At 41.4% G+C, this 19,120-nt stretch overlaps 2 protein-coding genes across 3 annotated transcripts; both read right to left on the bottom strand.

The window, feature by feature from the left end:
* Positions 1-1,735: 1,735 nt before the first annotated feature.
* On the bottom strand, positions 1,736-7,817 carry LOC117049725 (transmembrane protein 14C-like). Its single transcript, XM_033154585.1, has 4 exons — positions 7,727-7,817; positions 4,725-4,826; positions 3,713-3,800; positions 1,736-2,290 (listed from the first exon to the last, which is right to left on the bottom strand). Exons 1-4 carry the CDS (start codon positions 7,800-7,802, stop codon positions 2,233-2,235), a joined length of 324 nt encoding a protein of 107 aa, XP_033010476.1. The 5' UTR covers positions 7,803-7,817; the 3' UTR covers positions 1,736-2,232.
* Positions 7,818-11,884: 4,067 nt separating this feature from the next.
* PAK1IP1 (PAK1 interacting protein 1) lies at positions 11,885-19,012 on the bottom strand. Of its 2 annotated transcripts, none has more exons than XM_033154587.1 (10): positions 18,856-19,012; positions 17,633-17,795; positions 16,951-17,071; positions 15,760-15,834; positions 15,622-15,674; positions 14,243-14,388; positions 14,061-14,158; positions 13,648-13,747; positions 12,872-12,998; positions 11,885-12,297 (listed from the first exon to the last, which is right to left on the bottom strand). In XM_033154587.1, the coding sequence occupies exons 1-10, from the start codon at positions 18,916-18,918 to the stop codon at positions 12,143-12,145; spliced, it is 1,101 nt and encodes a 366-aa protein (XP_033010478.1). In that variant the 5' UTR covers positions 18,919-19,012; the 3' UTR covers positions 11,885-12,142. The 2 variants fall into 2 exon arrangements, with proteins under 2 accessions (XP_033010478.1, XP_033010479.1); XM_033154588.1 differs by having other exon boundaries at positions 18,889-18,993.
* Positions 19,013-19,120: the final 108 nt, after the last annotated feature.

Raw genomic sequence — 19,120 nt, forward strand, 5'->3', positions numbered from 1 at the left:
CAGAAGCGGCTTTAGCCTATCAGTGCATGTCATCCGTACTATCATATAGAGACGCAGTGTGCTATATGTAGGGGCGGAGCAAGGGGGCGGGCCGCCCTGGGTAGCACCCTGGGGGGGGGGGTTTGACACTCAGGGCGGGGCCCCGTCCCCCGCGATCGGCACCTCCAGCCAGCGGCGAAAAAAGCTGCTGAAAGGGGGCTTTCCCTTTCAGCGGCTTTTTTCGCTGCTGGGCTCCCTGAGTGGAGCCGGGGAATGGAGAGGGGCGGGCCAGCAACGAGGGGTGTCACTGCTCCTTGCTGACCCGCCCCTCTCCATGCCCTGGCTCTGCCAGCCAGCGGATGAAAAAGCTTTTTTCGCCGCTGGGCGGAGCCAGGCGGGCCAGAGAGGAGGGGCGTCACGCCAGGCACAAGCATGACGCCCCTCCTCACTGGCCCAGGCGGAGGCGTCGCTCCAGGCAGCCAAGCGGCTCACTATGCCCCTGCTATATGTGCATGTTCGATCTATAGTAGGCTATCAAAAAATGTCCGCCTGCTTCCCCCAGACCAAAGGCAGCATACTAGCCAGATATTGTGGTCTGCCAACCACATGATAAATCCTTTGGTTTTAGCACCCATGTAATAGTGCAAACCAAAGAAAATAATTTTAACCATTCTTATTTTCTGCAATACATAGGTAGTTGGGTCATGAGTGAAACAAACCTCTAACAAGGTTACTGGTAACTGAATGTTAGTTAGCAACAAACATCTCCCATCCATTCTTCTTCATGGCAAGGGTCCCAAGAACGCTGTTATTATTTGCTGGTAGAGGTGCATAGAGCATTTTTCATCATAGGACCACAGTGATAGGAAAGGATTACCTGCTGAATTTCTGTCCATCACACAGCACAGGCCCACATTCTACACACTAAGGTTTTTGCCTGAGCCTCCACTCTTTATGGATGCATCACACAATGATTTATCCTAACTAAAACGTTGGTGCCCCTGTCACACCCAGTATACAAATCACAATTTGAATACCGGTAACTTCCCACGTTTTGGGCATTCCAACATCATTCTCAAAGATGTGAAAATGTCTGGTTGAGTAACTATGGAAACCTTTTCTTCATTTGGTTACAAACACTCCGAGAGCAATTGTTACCTTTAAATCAATCACAACAGAAATGTCAAGTTGTCTGCATAGGCTTTAATGCTGTAAGAAAATAGCATATGTGCACTGAATTCAATATTTCCCACCAATTCATTATATTAAAAAAGATAAGACAGGGATCAAAGACTGCACCTTTCAAAAATAATAATAAAAATAAGTTCAAAAAAAGAAGAGCACAAAAGTATACCAATCCAGTAAAGAATAGTTTTGACTACCATAATTCTATCTGTTTAATTAAAATTAACATGGTAAGAAAAATAGTACCCCTATGTTTCTACAGAAGCAAACTCCTAGCTGAAAACTCCATTGCGGTTAAGCCAGATCCTCTCCTCTACTGAAACTATGGTGGCATCTGCAGTGACTTACAATAGCTGCAGAAACATCCTATATGTAACAGGGGTGAGTATGCTGTGGCCTTCCAGTGGTTGCTGGGCCACAACTCCCATCATCCCTGACCACTGACCCTGCTGGCTGAGGCTGATGGGAGTTGGAATGCAACAACATCTGAAGCAACAAAGGCTCCCTGGCCATGCTATAGGAAGCAGGTACGGTGAGGGCTCTCTGACTCTATCACATTTGCCTTTATATACATCCTCATAAATGTTATTGCTTCGTGAATTTGAAAGTGTACTGTTACGTCAGAACACCAGCATAAGGGACTATTCCCACAGCTTTTACAATAAAGCAACATGGGCCATGGTGGAAGCCAGGCCAACCCTGTTCTCTGCTGCCTCCATGCAGCGGAACAGATAAAAACTGCATTCAGCCACGCCTTCCCTGCTGCCTTATAATTTATAATCTCTTTATTGGTTAAGCCAAAAGCCTGCCTTTGCCTTCATCTACAACAAATATACCACACTGAATTTCGTACCATAAACAGTAGTTACTTCCAGAATGTGAAAAGGAAACATTTCTGTACCCAATAAGACACTGTCAATGACCTCTATCATATGTTTTTAAAAATGAGGACCTTCACTATTTAGGGCGTGCTCTTTCTTTCTCCTTCTCATTCCCATAGCACATTCATCCTGGTGTCTGGTGTTCAGTCTTCTTATCCATGTGTCTCAAGCCTTGTGTGAGGTCCTGTTATCCTTCATGTGGCTTCTCGTACATCTTCAGTCCAAGTCTCCCAACCATCAGCAGGCTTTAAAGGAAAATGTAGTCAAGTTTATCTATATGACAGAACTGTGCGAATCCGCCTCCTACACAATTGCTCTTCTGACTCACTGCATGCGCAACGCACCTCCAATATTTTATTTTGGAGGTTGGGACAGAAATGGGAGAAAACAAACATGTTGTCCAATAGTTATCCATTATGTTAGTACAGTGGAACCCCGGGTTACGCATGCGATCCATTCTGGGTTGCCGTGTGTAACGCGGGCATGTGTAACTCGAACGCATGTAAAAAAAACACACCAAAAACTGGAAGTTGTGCAATTTGAGCACTTCTGCACATGTGCGAAGAAGCGTTCTGTGCTTCCGGGGTGCGGGAGTGCGTATCCTGAACGTATGCAACACGGAGCGTACGCAACACAAGGTATGACTGTAGTCCCAACTATCAGCCTTCCCAAACTGGAACCATGCAGTTCCTCGGGACCAGGTAATGCTGGTCTCATTTTTTGGCAATGCTAAGACAGTCTGTGCCTCCATCTCTTCCAAGGGGTCTACAGTGCAAATGAGAAAATCTCCCTTCCTGGAGAAATGCAGACATAGCCACCAGGTTCATTTGGCCTCAGAGCACACCAGTTCTGTTTTGTTAATTTTTATGAAATGCATGCTTTTAGTATTATAGGGTATTATATAGTTTCATAGAGAGCCAGTGTGGTGTAGTGGTTAAGAGTGGTAGACTCGTAATTTGTGGAACCGGGTTCGCGTCTCCGCTCCTCCACATGCAGCCGCTGGGTGACCTTGGGCTAGTCACACTTCTCTGAAGTCTCTCAGCCCCACTCACCTCACAGAGTGTTTGTTGTGGGGGAGGAAGGGAAAGGAGAATGTTAGCCGCTTTGAGACTCCTTTGGGTAGTGAAAAGCGGGATATCAAATCCAAACTCTTCTTCTTCTTCATTGTTGTTTCATTTTACAATGTTGTGTATTTTGTATATCTGTAACTCACCTTGGGACATGTTTAAGAAAGGCAACTTAAGAATTTTAATTAAGCTATCAACAAGTCCACTGCTGATTGGTTGAAGGGATGGCTAATAGGAGGCTTTGGTTGCCAATGAGTGGAATATAGATTATGGGAGGTGGAGCAGGGGGAGAAGAGAAGGTTTCGAGAAGGCTGGCACGTAGAGTCTTGAAAGCCACAGAAAGGCTCAACCTAAACCAGATCTTGCTTAATAAAATGATCTTATCTAATAAAAAATACCGAAATGCACAACAAAACTGCTTATGCAATACAGTTTCTAGAATGCAATTTTATAAAACTAATTACAGCCTGATCCTAACTGTGCCTATTTAGAAGTAAGTCCCATTGATTTTAATTGGACATATTCCAAAGCATGTATGCAACAGGAATGCAACCTTAATGTAAAAAGCAAAATAAATAAAATAAACATGCAGCATAATACCTTGCACCAGCAATCAGTCCTGCAGGCATAAATTTCCCCGAGTTGTAGAATCTCATGCCCATAATACCAGCTAAGGTTCCAGAAGCAACTAATTGAAAGATAGAAACAGAAGCAGCATTATATCAGGGGTGTTTCTGCCCACTTGAGGGAAACGATTAAAAAAGCCAAGTTATTAACTTTATTATGTCACATGCACAAACAAACAAATAAGCAAACAAACAAGGACACACACAGCTCAAAGACGTGTACCAATGTAACCGTTTTACACCCCTTAGTAACAATTTCAACCAAACAATTATTTAATATTTATTTTGAAAATTTGTTGACCACCTAATCAACAAAATGCTCCAGAAATTTCACACCAAGTTCAAATTACACATTATTATTATTATTATTATTATTAAAGCAAGACAGAAATGATGAACTGTAAGGCGAATAATCTACTTCTACCTAAAATCTAACCTCAGAGAAAACTAGCGAAAAAGCCACCATTGTGCAATTAGGCTAAGCAGCTGAGAAAATGTACTCTTAAGGAATGCTGAGAGGCACTTTCCTAATTGCAAGTTGCATCACAGCACACAATTGAGAGCATGGGATATATCTCAGAGCAGGGATGGGGAACCAGCTGTCCTCCAGATGATGGACTACAACTCCCATCATCCCTGATGTTTTCCTACTATGTTGGGATGGGGTTGCTCCCTAGTACCGGTAAGTGTGTTTAGGATTGCTTTAACTGACACATGCGGTTTAATTCATCAAATGATGCTATGCATGTGTGCTCCAGAATCAGCTTCCTGGTACAACACACAACACTACACATGAAATGACCCCACATTTATTCCAAATCAGCCTCCTGATAAAATTGGTATTTAACTTTGCTGCTTGTATCAAGTGGTTTTCTTGCTGTTGTTATAGTACATCAATGAAATAAAATGCAGATGCATTCAAAGGGTTGTGCTTAAGAGTTACTTTTACATATTTCACATATATACATTTTCCCAGTTATGCTTACTCAGTGAAAGCCAAATGTTTTTTGAGTCTTGAGAAAGTTGGTAAGCTCCAAGTCCTGCTAAACCCCCAAAAAGAAGACCAGCAGCTAAAGATGGGACGCTACCTGGAATAAATAAAACAAGTAATGTTTGTTAAGCTGTAGATATGAACGGGGTATATAAACCAAACCAACAAAATTTATTCTGTTCTAAGCAATTTTCAGCCTTAAAAAAGCATTGTTCTAATGGTTAATATTTGAATTGATCTGATGTTTCATAGCGCAAGCCCTGAACTAGTGGGGTCAGATCTGCATGTAAGCCAAGGTTGGTCGCACCAGTGGGACCACCATTTTCTTTGAAGGTTTTGGTAAGTGAAGGCAAAGGAAGGTAGAGCATGCTAAAAACAGAGGAGAAAGATGACTGTATATTGTAAAAAATAAAATAAAAATTAAGTAGGTGCAATGTTGCCTGTTGGTATTGTAAGTGAATCCTAGGTCTGAAAAACATGAGAAGTCCTGCCTTACAAAATATGTGGTATCTGCTGTCCCAGATATCTGCAACCTATTCAGACTAAGAACCCACTTGTCACCAAAACATGCATTTGAGGAACCATTACTCAAACTCCTATTGCAACCCACCTTGAATCAGGCTGCAACCCACCAGATGGAAGACCAGTGCACTATGCTAACCTCATAATCATATGTGCCATCTGGGAAAGAGGTAAGGTTTACCCCCAACTATTTAAACTTCCCCTTTTAAATACAGTTGTTCCTCCGCTTACATAACCCTCTGGTTACGTAAGCTTCGGGATGCGCAAGCGGCGAACCCGGAAGTATTTTACCGGGTTTTTGCCGTGCGCACATGCGCTCTGGTTGCAAAAACCTCAGGATCCAGCCAGACCTCCAGATCGGATCCCATCTGCAACTGGAGGTACCACTGTACTTGAAGGATGAACATATTTTTCACATAATAAAAATGGCTAGTAGTATTGCTCACCCACTCAAAGATGAATACATTGTTCACATATACAGTAGCAGCAAACCATGGCCTGTTTTTTGTCCAGGTGCTGAACACAGATACTCGCTCCTTCTCTCAGGCACTCTAATTCCCTCTCTCACCTTATGGTTTGATTTCATCAAAGTCTGACATTACATCGGGCTAGCCTACAAACCAGAAATAGAAATCTACCTTTAAAAACAAACAAGCACATACCCCGTTCTTTCTGTTGTCTCCTCACAACTTCCCCATAGTAAAACTCAACATTTACTTTGGTGTAACTCAACATTCACTTTAATGTCCTTTTAAATTAGCCCTTAGTACAGTTACTCTGGTCAAGGATAATCCTGCACTATTCTAGGGAAGTGGCCTCAGGAGGCTGCTTCTACTCCCATTATCAGTTTATATATAAAGAGGTGACCTGCAAACGAAATTGATGAAATGTCATCACCTTTGGCTACTGGTGAATGGTCCCATTAATGAGGCTTAAGGGAGCACTCAACACCGATTTCTAACACCACTTGTTCCATTTGCAGGTCAAACCTAATTGGACTTGAAGCATCAAGGGCACTGTTAAAACGGCCTTGAGTATTTTCTGTCTAGGCATTCTGCCTTCCTTCCATCATGCCACTGAAATGACCTGGAATAATTTGTTATTCTCATAATCAGTGTGTGTTCAGTCATTTTCATAATGCCCTTGTGAATAAAAAGCCAGTCCTAGAATTGAAATGCTTAGATCTCTTCTCCCAGATATCTTAAAAAACATGGCATTAGGTTGTTGCTTCCCTTTTTTAAATTTTGATTTGCTTGTCTTCCAGCCACAGAGAAGTTAAAATGAAGGACAAAAGAAAGAAACAAAAAAATCTTCCATCTGGGTCCATTCCACCACCTTGACACTTATTCTCAGTGACCATTATGTCTCTAACCATCATTCCAACTACTCAAAATGCTGCAAGAAGAATCCTGTAAGAAGCCCCTCACCACGTGAAGAGTCTCATCACAAATCAATACATAGATTTTCCATCAAGGTTAATGGAAGTTACAGTATACATGCAAGCCCAGAGAAAAATATGCCTCAAACGGCTTTTGTTACAGAAATGCTACCGTCAGTTCTTGAGAGACCTTTCTTGTTAAATTATTCATTTGTAGGAGAAAAAAAAAACATGGGGAGAAAAAAAAAACCCAACAATTTTTTCCCTCTATTAACACAAAATACATTACTTGCTGCCTAGGTAGTTGCATGTGTGTGTTAGGTTTGATAAGAAAAAACATATTACACATATTTCAACCCCCTCACACAAATTATCGCTCTTTTCTGAGTGGGTTTTCTGCTTCCCTCAAAACGTTAAGGACATTCTCGTTTCTAGGCAGAGTAGGTTAAGTTCTGCCAATGCTATAGCCAAACAATATGCCATTGCAACATGATACACTGTTTAGCTGTGCACATGTTAGAATCAGAGAGCAACATGTTTGTTCAAATAACCATGGGTGGTATTCAACTAAGTTTTATGTAGATCCATTGAAATTGTTGGACCTAATTTTCATTAATTTCAGTACAGTGGACGCTCGGGATGCGAACGTGATCCATGTGGGAGGCACGTTCGCAACCCACAGCATTCGCAACATTTTGGGTCTTGCCGTCGCTTATCAGCATAGCTCTGTCTGTGCCTTTATCATTCTAAAGCACTTTCTCATAGGAAGGGAAGTTCCCTACAACTGCTAATCAGCAGCCTACAGCAAAAACTAGTAACAGCAGCTTGATATCTGTATATGGACTGATAGTAGGAATGCATAGTTGGAAGTTTTCCATTTTTACAAGAGGGACCTCCATTTCAGAGAATATAATTCTGCGTTTCCTAACTTAGTGCCCTCCAGGTGTGCTGGGCTATAACTCCCATGATCCCTGACCATTGGTTCTGTTAGCTAGAGCTGATGAGAGCTGGAGTCCAACAACTGCTGGAGGGCACCAGGTTTGAAATGGCTATTTAACAGCAGAAAACAAGACTGTGAGGAGACATCAATACTATACCTGCTTTTGCATAGCCAATCATCCCGCCAGAAGCCACTAAAGCTGCATAGCCAAAACCAATCCAGTCCAACCCCATTCTGGAAGGCAACAGAGATATATGTATGTGGTATAGTAAATGTTTGTAACGAATGGAAATCAGATACAAATTGACTTTCTGTATGTACCTTGTGCTAAAACTGTCTTAGATGTAGGCCTACCTAGACTGTTCATCCTATGACACAGCATTTGTCATATTCTCAGCCTTGCAAATAAGGTCTCAGAAGTTACTGGCCTACCCACCAAATACCAATTTAAATTGTTTCAGGCATATGGCCAACCATAAAATATAGGAGACAAGACTCGAACTCTATAAATTCTCCCATGCCTGATTACTGCAGGTAAATGACAATTTAACACATTCCTGCTCACAGCATCCATTGTTTCGGTTTATTTTAACAGTGCTCATGAAAAACCCCCACTGGCTTAGAAGAAAAAACACAATTTATGGCCTTTTAAATGTGGGGGGTTTTTTTGGTTATGTATTTTTGTGTTTTTATACCTTAAGGTATCCTGTGATCACTGGATGGAGGGCAGTCTATTAATTTAAGAACTAATAAAATAATAAGGGGGGAAACACTTTTTCAAAAGGAAAAAATATATTAGGCTGGTCTTGGATTTATTGAGTGGTTTTGGAGAAACCAATCTAAAATGGTGTTCCATGCAAATAGCAATTATCTACCTCTCAAAGGAAACTGAAGGGGAGAGAAATGAAGTAAGGATTGTAAAACACTTGCTGAAAGAGCAATATAAACTGTTTGTAAGTACATTTACCAGGAATGGACACAGAAATATGAAATGATTTCAACAGATACATCTTTAATATTGGGTTTATACATTGATTTGCTAAACACCTGCAGACTTAAATAATAATAGACTCATAAAGTTACATTACCTTTGTGTGCTCTTCTAAATTTTGAAATTATGGGGGAGAGGGAAACAGATTAAAGGAAAACATACATAAACCTCAGTCTGAACTTAACTCACTGTGTGGTTGTGAGGCTAAAACTATACCCTAGGCCTATACTCCTTGCAGTGGGGTAATTCAAAATGTAGTAATTTATTTAATTTCAGGTCAGTCTATAAAAAGTTCCTCTAACTTCATGTAACTAGCAGCAAAGAGTTCTCTGACAATTATTTTCAAAATAAACGCACATATTTTACTCATATTTAGATATCTGTTTTGTTGGAGGGGAATTTTTCTTGGAAGTAGAGAATTCTCTGGGGTTGTTTTTAAATCTTGAAACACCCAGGCTTAGAAAGAGTTCTGTGCATCTGCACTCTTAATCAAAAGCTCCAATTCAGATCGATAAGGCATTATTTTATTAAAACTGTTAAATTCTGTAGTGGGGGGGGGGCACACCACCCTCTGATATTTATCCAATTTCCATCTAAGTCTGCACATGATCCCTTCACTGTTCACCAGTACAGTATCTACAGTATTCACAAAAGGTTCAGTACAAAGCCAGTTCGCTGCCTGCTGCCTTATTCTAAGAAAAGACGAGAAAAACGGTGGCAGGGATGTCAATGAATGAAGTCACTTACTCTCCAGGAACAGCAGAAGAAGAGTCACAACGTAGGAACAGAACAAAACCGAGCCGTGCAAATATCGAATCCGCCCGGCAATGGGAGAACTACAAAAGAGCAACGCACGTGACGCGGGCCAAGCAGAGCGACAAGCCGAGTTGTATTTGCAAAATCGCGGCCAAACAGCGACTTGCCCTTTGGTTTTCTTACAAAAAGCTACTACGTCAACCCAAACGTACCATGGCCGGGAGGGGGGGGCGTTATTTCATTAAAGGCGAGGCCAAGCATCAGAACATTTATCTGAGCATTGCAAACACGTTTTTCTACCCTGCAGGTGCAATCCCCAATGGTTGCATCCAAAACTAATGCTTGCACGCATAAAAGAGACGAGCTCAAAACAGTGGCTTTTCTTGTTCGTTTCTTTGGAATATTAGAGAGAGCCTGTTTTACAGGGGCAAAGGGGGTGGTTCTTGCAACCCTGAAATCCACACCGAACATTGCAACAAATTAAAAACCTTCATTGGAATCTTCAGGGCTGGTTAAGGCAGGTTGCAGCCCCAAATACATTTGTTGTTGTTGCAGCCCCAAATACATTTGTTGTCGTGTCCGACTCTTCGTGACCCCATGGACCAGAGCACGCCAGGCACGCCTATCCTCCACTGCCTCCCGCAGTTTGGCCAAACTCATGCCAGTCGCTTCGAGAACACTGTCCAACCATCTCATCCTCTGTCGTCCCCTTCTCCTTGTGCCCTCCATCTTTTCCAACATCAGGGTCTTTTCCAGGGGGTCTTCTCTTCTCATGAGGTGGCCAAAATACTGGAGCCTCAACTTCAGGATCTGCCCTTCCAGTGAGCACTCAGGGCTGATTTCTTTAAGGTATCTGAAGAAGTGTGCATGCACAAGAAAGCTCATACCAAGAACAAACTTAGTTGGTATCTAAGGTGCTACTGGAAGGATTTTTATTTTATTTTATCTTGTTTCTTTAAGGATGGATAAGTTTGATCTTTTTGCAGTCCATGGGACTCTCAACGAGTCTCCTCCAGCACCATAATTCAAAAGCATCAATTCTTCGGCGATCAGTACATTTACCAGGTAGGAATTAAGCGCAGGTCCACACCGTACTTTTATTTAATTTTATCCTCACAAGCACCCTGTAAGGTAAAAAGGTAAAGGGACCCCTGATGGTTAGGTTCAGTCATGGAAGACTCTGGGGTTGCACATTCATCTCGCTCTATAGTCCGAGGGAGTCGGCGTTTGTCCGCAGACAGCTTCTGGGTCATGTGGCCAGCATGACTAAGCCGCTCTGAACCAGAGCAGCGCACGGAAACACCGTTTACCTTCCCGCCGGAGTGGTACCTATTTATCTATCTGCACTTGCCATGCTTTCGAACTGCTAGTTGGGCAGGAGATGGGACTGAGCAATGGGAGCTCACCTCGTTGTGGGGATTTGAACCGCCGAGCCTGTAGTTTATTTTTAGTGGTAAAAGTAAAAGTGGTATTTATAGCACATGACTTACCGCAAAGAACCACGGGAACTGTAGTTTCCTCTTCACAGAACTACAACTCTCAGCATTCTTTGGGGAAAGTCTGTTTTAAACATATGGATCTGCCCTTTGACTGCAACCCTATAAATGCTTATCTGGGAATAAATCACATTAAACTCAGTATGATTTACTTGTGTAAGTAGGCAAATTTAGGATTGCATGGACCTTAGCTCACTGGTAGAGCTTTGTATGCAGAATGTCCCAGGTTCAACCCCCAGCATCTCCAAGTAGGCCCAGGAAGACTTCCTCCCTTAAACCCTACTGCCCAGTCAGTGCTGGCAATAGTGAGCTAAATGGACCCTGAAAATTATAGAAAAAAGTACATCGTCTGGCTTTGGTTAGATAACAAGTTGTATGAACCCGGCAGTCAGATAAGAATAGGAAGTTGGTTGCTGCGCTACTGTTGCAATCAAAGGACACCAGAAAATAATTCCAATGGGCCATTACATTTATGCAACTTCGCTCGCAAGATGCCAATTCTAGTTCTGTCCATAGTGCAACCCTATGCCTCTTTACTCAAAAGAAAACCACACTGTCATCAAAAGGTCTAGCAAAAGGAAGCAAAATATGCCAGTGGGGAGTCAGTGGGATTGCTCCCAAGTTGAAGTGGAAGAGTCAGGGTGTGGTAAGGCTGCCATATGGGGAATTTCCGAAAGGCGGCACTTTGTCCTGAATCTATGAAATATGGCAACCCTGGGGTGTGGGTGTGTTAACCTGACTTCTAATTGCCAAGGAGAGGGTGGAGGAGCCGTCTCTATGGCGAGAGCATGAATCACACTCACAAATGTATCTCCAGTGGTTTTGCTTTTTTATATTGATTCATTTATTGTACTTCTATCAGGTTTGTAATTTGTATTAATATTCTGTTTATACTTTGGGGGCCTTTGGGCCAAAAAGCATTATAAAAATGAACCACAAAATAACTTCATAACTAAGATAGCATGTTGAATCCAAGTATATCACCCTGTATTAATTAAAAACTATTTTCATACTAGGAAGATTTCTGTACTTGTTCTTCCAAAAGTAACAAATTCAACCACTACAACAAAAGGTTTCAGATGCTTTATATAAAATATTTATTTAACAATATAAAATGTTTCCTCCTCTGTAAAAACATTTGGTCATAGGATCTGGAAATGCTCATAGCTTAAATAAAAATGGTTCCTTTCTATAAATATTAACAGATCAAATTGCCATGATTGCATAGCCATAAATTTGCAATTAAATGAAAAATCGTGCTGGAAATAAAGTGTACACTGGTTGGTGACAATTTATTATAGGATAAGAATTGCATATGGTAGTGACATATTCACTTTAATCTCTGCATTATCTTTTTCTTCTTTTGCTGTACACCAGCAGATTTTCCTTTCTTGAGGGTTTCTTGGCCGTCACCCTCTGATGACTTATCACACTCAGCCCAACCAATTTTCTTTTTCTTTATCAATGGTTGCTCCTCTTCATGTGCTGAAACAAAATGAAGTTATTCGAAGTTAAATTCAAAGATGTAATGCTTTAAATGCACTGGGAAAGTATTCAAGTGTGTCCCTCTACACATGGAAGGCTCTTTCTTCCAGGGGAGGCTTTCATGAATGGAAGGCAGAGAGAAAGGTTCCTCCAGCTCTCTAGAACAGATTTAGAAAGGCTGCAGGGCACTGCAAAGGAAAAGAGAAAACAGCCCCAAACACTGACCACTTACAGAAGCATCTCTGGGGCAAAGATGAATGGAGGGACAAACTGGAGTCAATTCTACATTTTACAAAATAACCAGTTTTTTGTTGTTGAATGTATGAACAGCAACCCCCATGACCACCATTGACTAAATAATAACTTGAATCAAACTATCATTGGACTTGTGCGTTTTTCAACTCTGCAGAGCAAACTGATTTGATGAGAGCCAAAATCACTTGTCCCCAAAATGCAGTAAATCTACTTTATGGTAGGATCTGGTTAATATAGATCAAGCCTTTTTTAAAACAAGTCATCGCTCTATTACCTACAGCTGAAAACTTAACAGAAGTCCAGGAAATCTTTATGATACCTTGAGAGGATGTTGTGGCTTCATTGGGGGTCTTCTTGGTTTCTGAATCTCTTTTGTGCCAAACTGCTAAACATGTAAGCCTGGCCTTAGTATTGACTTCACACAGCAATGATGGGGAATTATTAATCTGAAGGGAGGGGAAAAGAAATGGTTAATGTAAATCCCAGAAACCATGTTATTCTGTAGCAGCAATGGAGGAAATTATAAGTGCTTAAGTCCAAATTCCTGGCATCTCTAGGCAGGACTGGGAGTGAATCCTGTCTGGAATCTTGGGAGAGCTGCTGCCAAGCAGTGCACAGTAGTCCCTATTAAGCAAGATGGACCAATGGCCTAACACTATAAGGAAGCTTCCATATGTTCCCATAGGTTGAATCTGCACCCTATGAAACTAACATCAAAATGACTCTTAAAACAAACAAACAAACAAACAAACCAAGATAGGATGGGCACAACTTGGATGGCCAGATAAAAAAAAGAGAAGGGCTTACACCATTAATATTTGTATTGATGACGGAATTTCAGAAGATGTAGCTTACCTGCTGAAATGCCCTCTTCTACACAACTCTTAAAGGTGTAAAAGCTGTCTTCTCTTTTCACTTGGCTGCCATAGGCACACCTGCAACGTAATCCTAGCTGTGTTTACTCAGAAGTACGCTTCCCTCTGATGTCACGGCTAGCTGAGATTGTGGCTATTAAATGCCAATGAAATAAATTAAGAATGCACTTCTTGGAATTTAGTATTCAACCATGAATGGTGCACTTAGTAACATACTAACCTTCTCAAGATCAAGACTCCACATCTTTAGGTATCCATCGCTCGATGCAGTCACCAGAATATGTAGGCCTTCCATTTCAAAAGTGTAGATCTCTTTTACTCTATGGATCAATAGTTGGTATGAAATATCCCAATAAAATCGGTAAAAATTAAACAGCAGCAAGCACTAAGAAAACTGACGACAGGACACAATTCAGCCCTATTTAACCACTTAAAGTGCTACTGGTTTAAACACAGGCTTTCATGTTAAAATCAGTAAAAAAATATTGAAGTGCTGAACTATGGCACATTCATAATGAAAATACAAAACAAGAACCCAAAGAGAAAAAATTAAAAACTGACTATTATATACTCCTAAAAGTTGAGCCAGAGCATGCATAATATCCTTTCCATTATGTTTCAGAAAGAAAATACCTTTTTTCATGAGCTTTAAATTCACAAAGGCACTTTTGAGATTCACAATCAAATAACCGTACAAATTCTTCATCTCCTGCAATGGCAAGTATGGAATCCTGAAGGAAAAGGCGAAGAAAACATAAACCAGACTGAATTTATTTAAAATGCTTTACTTACTTTGACACTGCATTACTACTTACTGTAAGAAACTTTACTGAAGATATTCTCTTTTCTGCAACAATGGTGCCAGAAATAGAAGCAGTTTCAAGGTTGTATATATCCACTTTGTTAGCTATAACTACCACGTAAACCTCGCCACTGGGTGACCATTTAACAAGATGCGCATCTACGTTAAGAGGAAAAATGATACAGATTTTATAATAATGATCACTTTACTGCAAACAAAATAAGGAAATCTAAGGTGGAATCTACATACATATAGAAAACATTCAGAAAATTCTTTTTTAAAAGTGTTTCTAAAAAACCCCCATAAGGCTCACCATCGCCATAAAGTGTCACATTGTATATTGCACTTAAAACACATTTTAAATGTTTTATTTGCAGCTGTATAGCCAAGTCCTAATACTGAATGTTATCAGCAATCTAAGCCAAATAGAGAAATGAAACATCTTGGACATTTTTAAGCTACTGACCCCCCTCCCAGTTCCCTTCTGAATATTGCTAGAACATATCTCTTAGACAAAGATTCTGTTCAAATGTGATGTGCTACAAATACTTATTCACAGTATGAGGCATTAAACATACCCCACTATGTAACATTTTTGCCTTGTTTTTATGTGTCTTTTAAAAGAGTGTTGGCTATAAAGATATCAAAAGGGCAAATATATTAGTTATCTATAAACCAAAATTTCCTTAATGATTATGCTTTGGAAAACATGTAGCCAGTGGTGTTCCTTGTGTTCAAGGAAGACTCTCATCCAGCAGAGACTTCTGTCAAGCAGAACAGAGAAGGAGATGATTTCCGTCAATTCTGTTTCCTTCCTGCAGCATTCCATTTCATTTCCCATGCTCTCTGAAGGATCCCAAGACCTTCTGGAGCAGATTTAGGTGGTATGGTGAGGAGCATGGTTTAACTATTTTGCCTTCATAGATGCCACCAGTGCAAAGACATTAGAAGCACTCCTAACAGAAAAACCAAATCCTAGCTATGCTGAAGGGAAAGAGGTATGAAGCAAGAAAGACTGCTTGGAGGTACTCAACAGGTACCCCCAGAATATAGGAGACTAAGAACTTAAGAGCCATTAACATAGATTGATAGGGGCTTTGAAGGGTTCAGAGGAGGGATAGGACTCAGGATGGGAATGATGTTTCTGCCAGGAACAATTGCCAGTGAGAAGGCTGGTGACTTATAATAGCATTTAATGGGATTATGAGGGCACTGGCCAATGGGGGTCTTGAAACTTTGGTGTAACAAATAGAGATTCTCAGGGTTTTCAGGGCTGCATCACACAATAATTGTGGACTCTGAACTAAAAAATGAAGCACACATAGTATTTGGCAATGCATGAACATTTCTATAATTACAGAACATGACAAAATGCAAAGGGGATATACTCACTTTGTTTTATATTTTTTATGAATGCAGATCTTCCTTCAACAAGGTTCCATGTTCTGAAAAACAAGATGCTTAATCAAAATCTAAAGTTTTAAATAAAATTAAAATGAATGTTTCTGAAGTTGCAGCCTTCCGACTCACCTTAACGTCTTGTCTGTTCCTACTGACAAAGCTAACTTCCCAGAAGGATGAATAGAAAAAGATGTCACATGTCCCCTGATAAAAAAGAGCAAATGAAAGTCAAGATTCATTACTCCCATGAACTCACTAGCAATAATAATTAAATGCTGCCCATGAATTAAGGCCGTATTTTGCATCCTGCCATTAGGAACTACATTTGTGGGGGTGATGTGCAGGGAGATCTTTTCTGTAGTGGCACCCTGGCTTTTGAACCCCCTGCAATCCAGCTGGCAATTTCACTGTTATTCAAGCACTGGCTTAAAACATGGCATGACTTCACAGGCTTCTGAAAATTAATACTAACTATCAGCTGAGAGATGGCGGATATATTGTCTTTTTATATATATTCTTGGTGGGGATTATATATTGATATCATTTTTTTTTTTTGTTTGACTGTTATCCACCCTGAGATCTTTTTATTAAGAGTGAAATATAAACAGCTTAAAAAACAAGAAGAAGTTCCCAACTCTGATGTATCCAGATTCTACAACCCTGGGAAATAGGATCAATGACAGCTCAGACTAGAGCAGGGGTCGTCAACCTGGTCCCTACCACCCACTAGTGGGCGTTTCAGGATTCTAGGTGGGCAGTAGGGGGTTCTATGGCACAAACTGAATCCTTCCATTGAGCACTGGTGGGCGGTAAGTTACATTGAGCACTGGTGGGTTCAGTTGTTACACTTCAGTGGCGTACTTGAACTCCCCAATTGAAAAACCTGCCCCAACTTGCTCCTACTGCGTTTTCTTAGTTGTTTAGGTGAGTTTGGGGGCAGTAACAAACTTAGGCTGACTTGGTTGTTGCTTGATTCTGATACTATTTTTCTGATAACAATTGTTTCATAATGATACTTTACAACTGTTTTATGCTGCATTCTCTGCGTACCGCACATGTGTGATAAATATATAGGCTTGAAAACAGCTTCAAGAAACCCTCCAGAACAGCATGGGATGTAGTTTCTGCAAAGTGTTCCTATCCAATTTCCACCACCCACTGTAGCCTTCTGTACCATGCCATTTTGGATTCTCTGGAAGAGTTGTTTTGGAATGGTTGCAGGGGAAGAGAGCATAAGAAAGCTTCTCATGCAACTCTGAAATTAAGCCATACACTTTTTTAGAAGGAGGAGGAGGAGGAGGAAAAGAAAACAATACTTACTTGTGTGCCTTAATGGACTTTAAGCACTCCCATCTTTTTGTGTTCCAAATGCATATTAAACCGTCCTCAGCTCCACTCAATAAATGTGAACTTCCATAGAATTCCAAGCAGGTTACAGTGCCTGAAAAGCCATGCAAATCAGTTACATTTAATGTATTTTGAACTAAAACATGTCTTCTACATTTCAAAATGATCATTTTGCAGCGTAGCAGATTTAGATATGCCCTGCAAAACTTCACATGCTAAACCATGTTTGGAAGCTTATGGCTATCATTTGGTGCATAGGAACTCTGCAGCTCTCAGTACCACTTTGAATTTGAGCCCAATGAAATCCATGAAAATTAGTTCTGTGTATGCTGCTTAGAATTGGAAAAAAAAACCTTGAAATAAGGTTGGCATGTGCATTTTACCATGTGCTGGATTAAAGGCAGTGCCCTTGATCCAGAATCCCACAGGCACTTCAACATGCATATGGGGCACCTGCTGGAGCTGGCTTCCCTTTTTATTAATATCACAGAAGTGAATCAGGCAACCTTTCAGGCAAGTAGCCTCTGGATCAGGCCAAATATTTGTAAGCCTCTTCCTATCTTTCTGTAATTAAGTCCTGTTCAGAACCAACTCCCACTAATACATATCTCACTCCCAATCCATGCAACTAATACAAGAATGATAAGCCCCTTACCATCATGTTGCATCAGTGCCCCATGTTCTACTTTCTTTTTCATGTCGTAGATTTGTATGGTTTCATCCTTGCTGCCAGTGACTACATATCTGTCATTCACAGCTACTGCGGACAGTGAAGCAGTGTGAGCATGGTGGGTGAAATCAGGAAGAGCTGACCAGTTCTGAAGATGAAACATAAAAGAACAATTATTATTTGCTAATGATATCCCAATTTTTAAAACAGAAAAATGGAACTAATCTTCAGAGGGCCTGATGCAGCTAATCCTATTCATCAACAAGTTTCATGAAAGGAATGAAATTTTAGGAGTGACTAACTTCCATAGTTCTAAAATGGACTTAGCTAGGATGAACTGTGTTGGGATCAAGACCAGAATGCGCACAGAGCACACAAAACATTCCATGTTCAATCAAGGAGATATCTGGTCAGTTGAGGAACCATCATGCAAAATTTGTTTAAAATCTAAATTTGTCCCCATCTCTACCTCACAGGCTTGTTGTGAGAATAAATGGGGATGCCGCCTTGAGCTCCTTTACTTGGAGTAAAGTGGGGTATAATCAGACCCTCCAAGTGTCCCTATTTTTTCAGGGACAGTCCTGGATTTACAGAAACTGTCCCGGTTTCTGATTTGATCCCAGAATGTCCTGCTTTTCCTTAGGACGTCTCTATTTTCATTGGAGAAATGTTGGAGGGTAAGGAGTTATCAAGACCCCCGAGCCATCTGAAGGCTGTAGTATTTTATTTTGTTTCTATATATGTTGGAAGCCACCCAGAGTGGCTGGGGCAGCCCAGTCAGATGGTGGGTTATAAACAATAGAATAGGACGTCCCTAAATGTTTGGAGGATATGATAGCTCAGCCGGTGGAGCACGAAGCTGTGAAGCTCAGGGTCGTGGGTTCGAATCCCACGTTGGACAAAAATATTCTTGCATTGCAAGGGGGTTGGATTAGATGACCCTCGTGGTTCCTCCTATGAGCGGGAGGAAGACGCCCTTTCATCGCCACCACCTCTCGGCAACATTCGAACCCACAAGGGCGGAGCTGCGCGCGCGGCCAATGCCGCGAAGGCTTCTGGGAAGGAAGCCTTTGAGCAAGACGAGGCGTGCGTCGCGCATGCGGCCCTCCTGCTGTAAGTACACAGCGCGCCACTTTTAGCTCTTTCCAACCCAACCCCCGTTTTCGTCTTGTTTCGTTTTTTTTTTTAAAAAAAAATACAGTTCTTACCTCGCCCGGCCGTATCGCGAACCCGAAGAGCACCTGTTCGTAGCAGCCCCCTAACAGCTCCATTTCTCGGCCTTTCGGCGGCGCCTAATGACGCGGGGGTCCTTAATAGCTGTGCTGCCTGGGGTTGTCTTTTTCTCCCGCCTGATCAGGAGCCGGAAGACTGTGCCACCCGCGTGCGCTGGGGCCGTCACTGACTGGTGCTTCCCGTTCGACCTCGTATTGGGGGGCGGGAAGAGCAGCCGGAATTAAAACAAACAGGCAGTCA

Source organism: Lacerta agilis, chromosome 7 (genome assembly GCF_009819535.1).
Source record: "Lacerta agilis isolate rLacAgi1 chromosome 7, rLacAgi1.pri, whole genome shotgun sequence".
NCBI lineage: Eukaryota > Metazoa > Chordata > Lepidosauria > Squamata > Lacertidae > Lacerta > Lacerta agilis.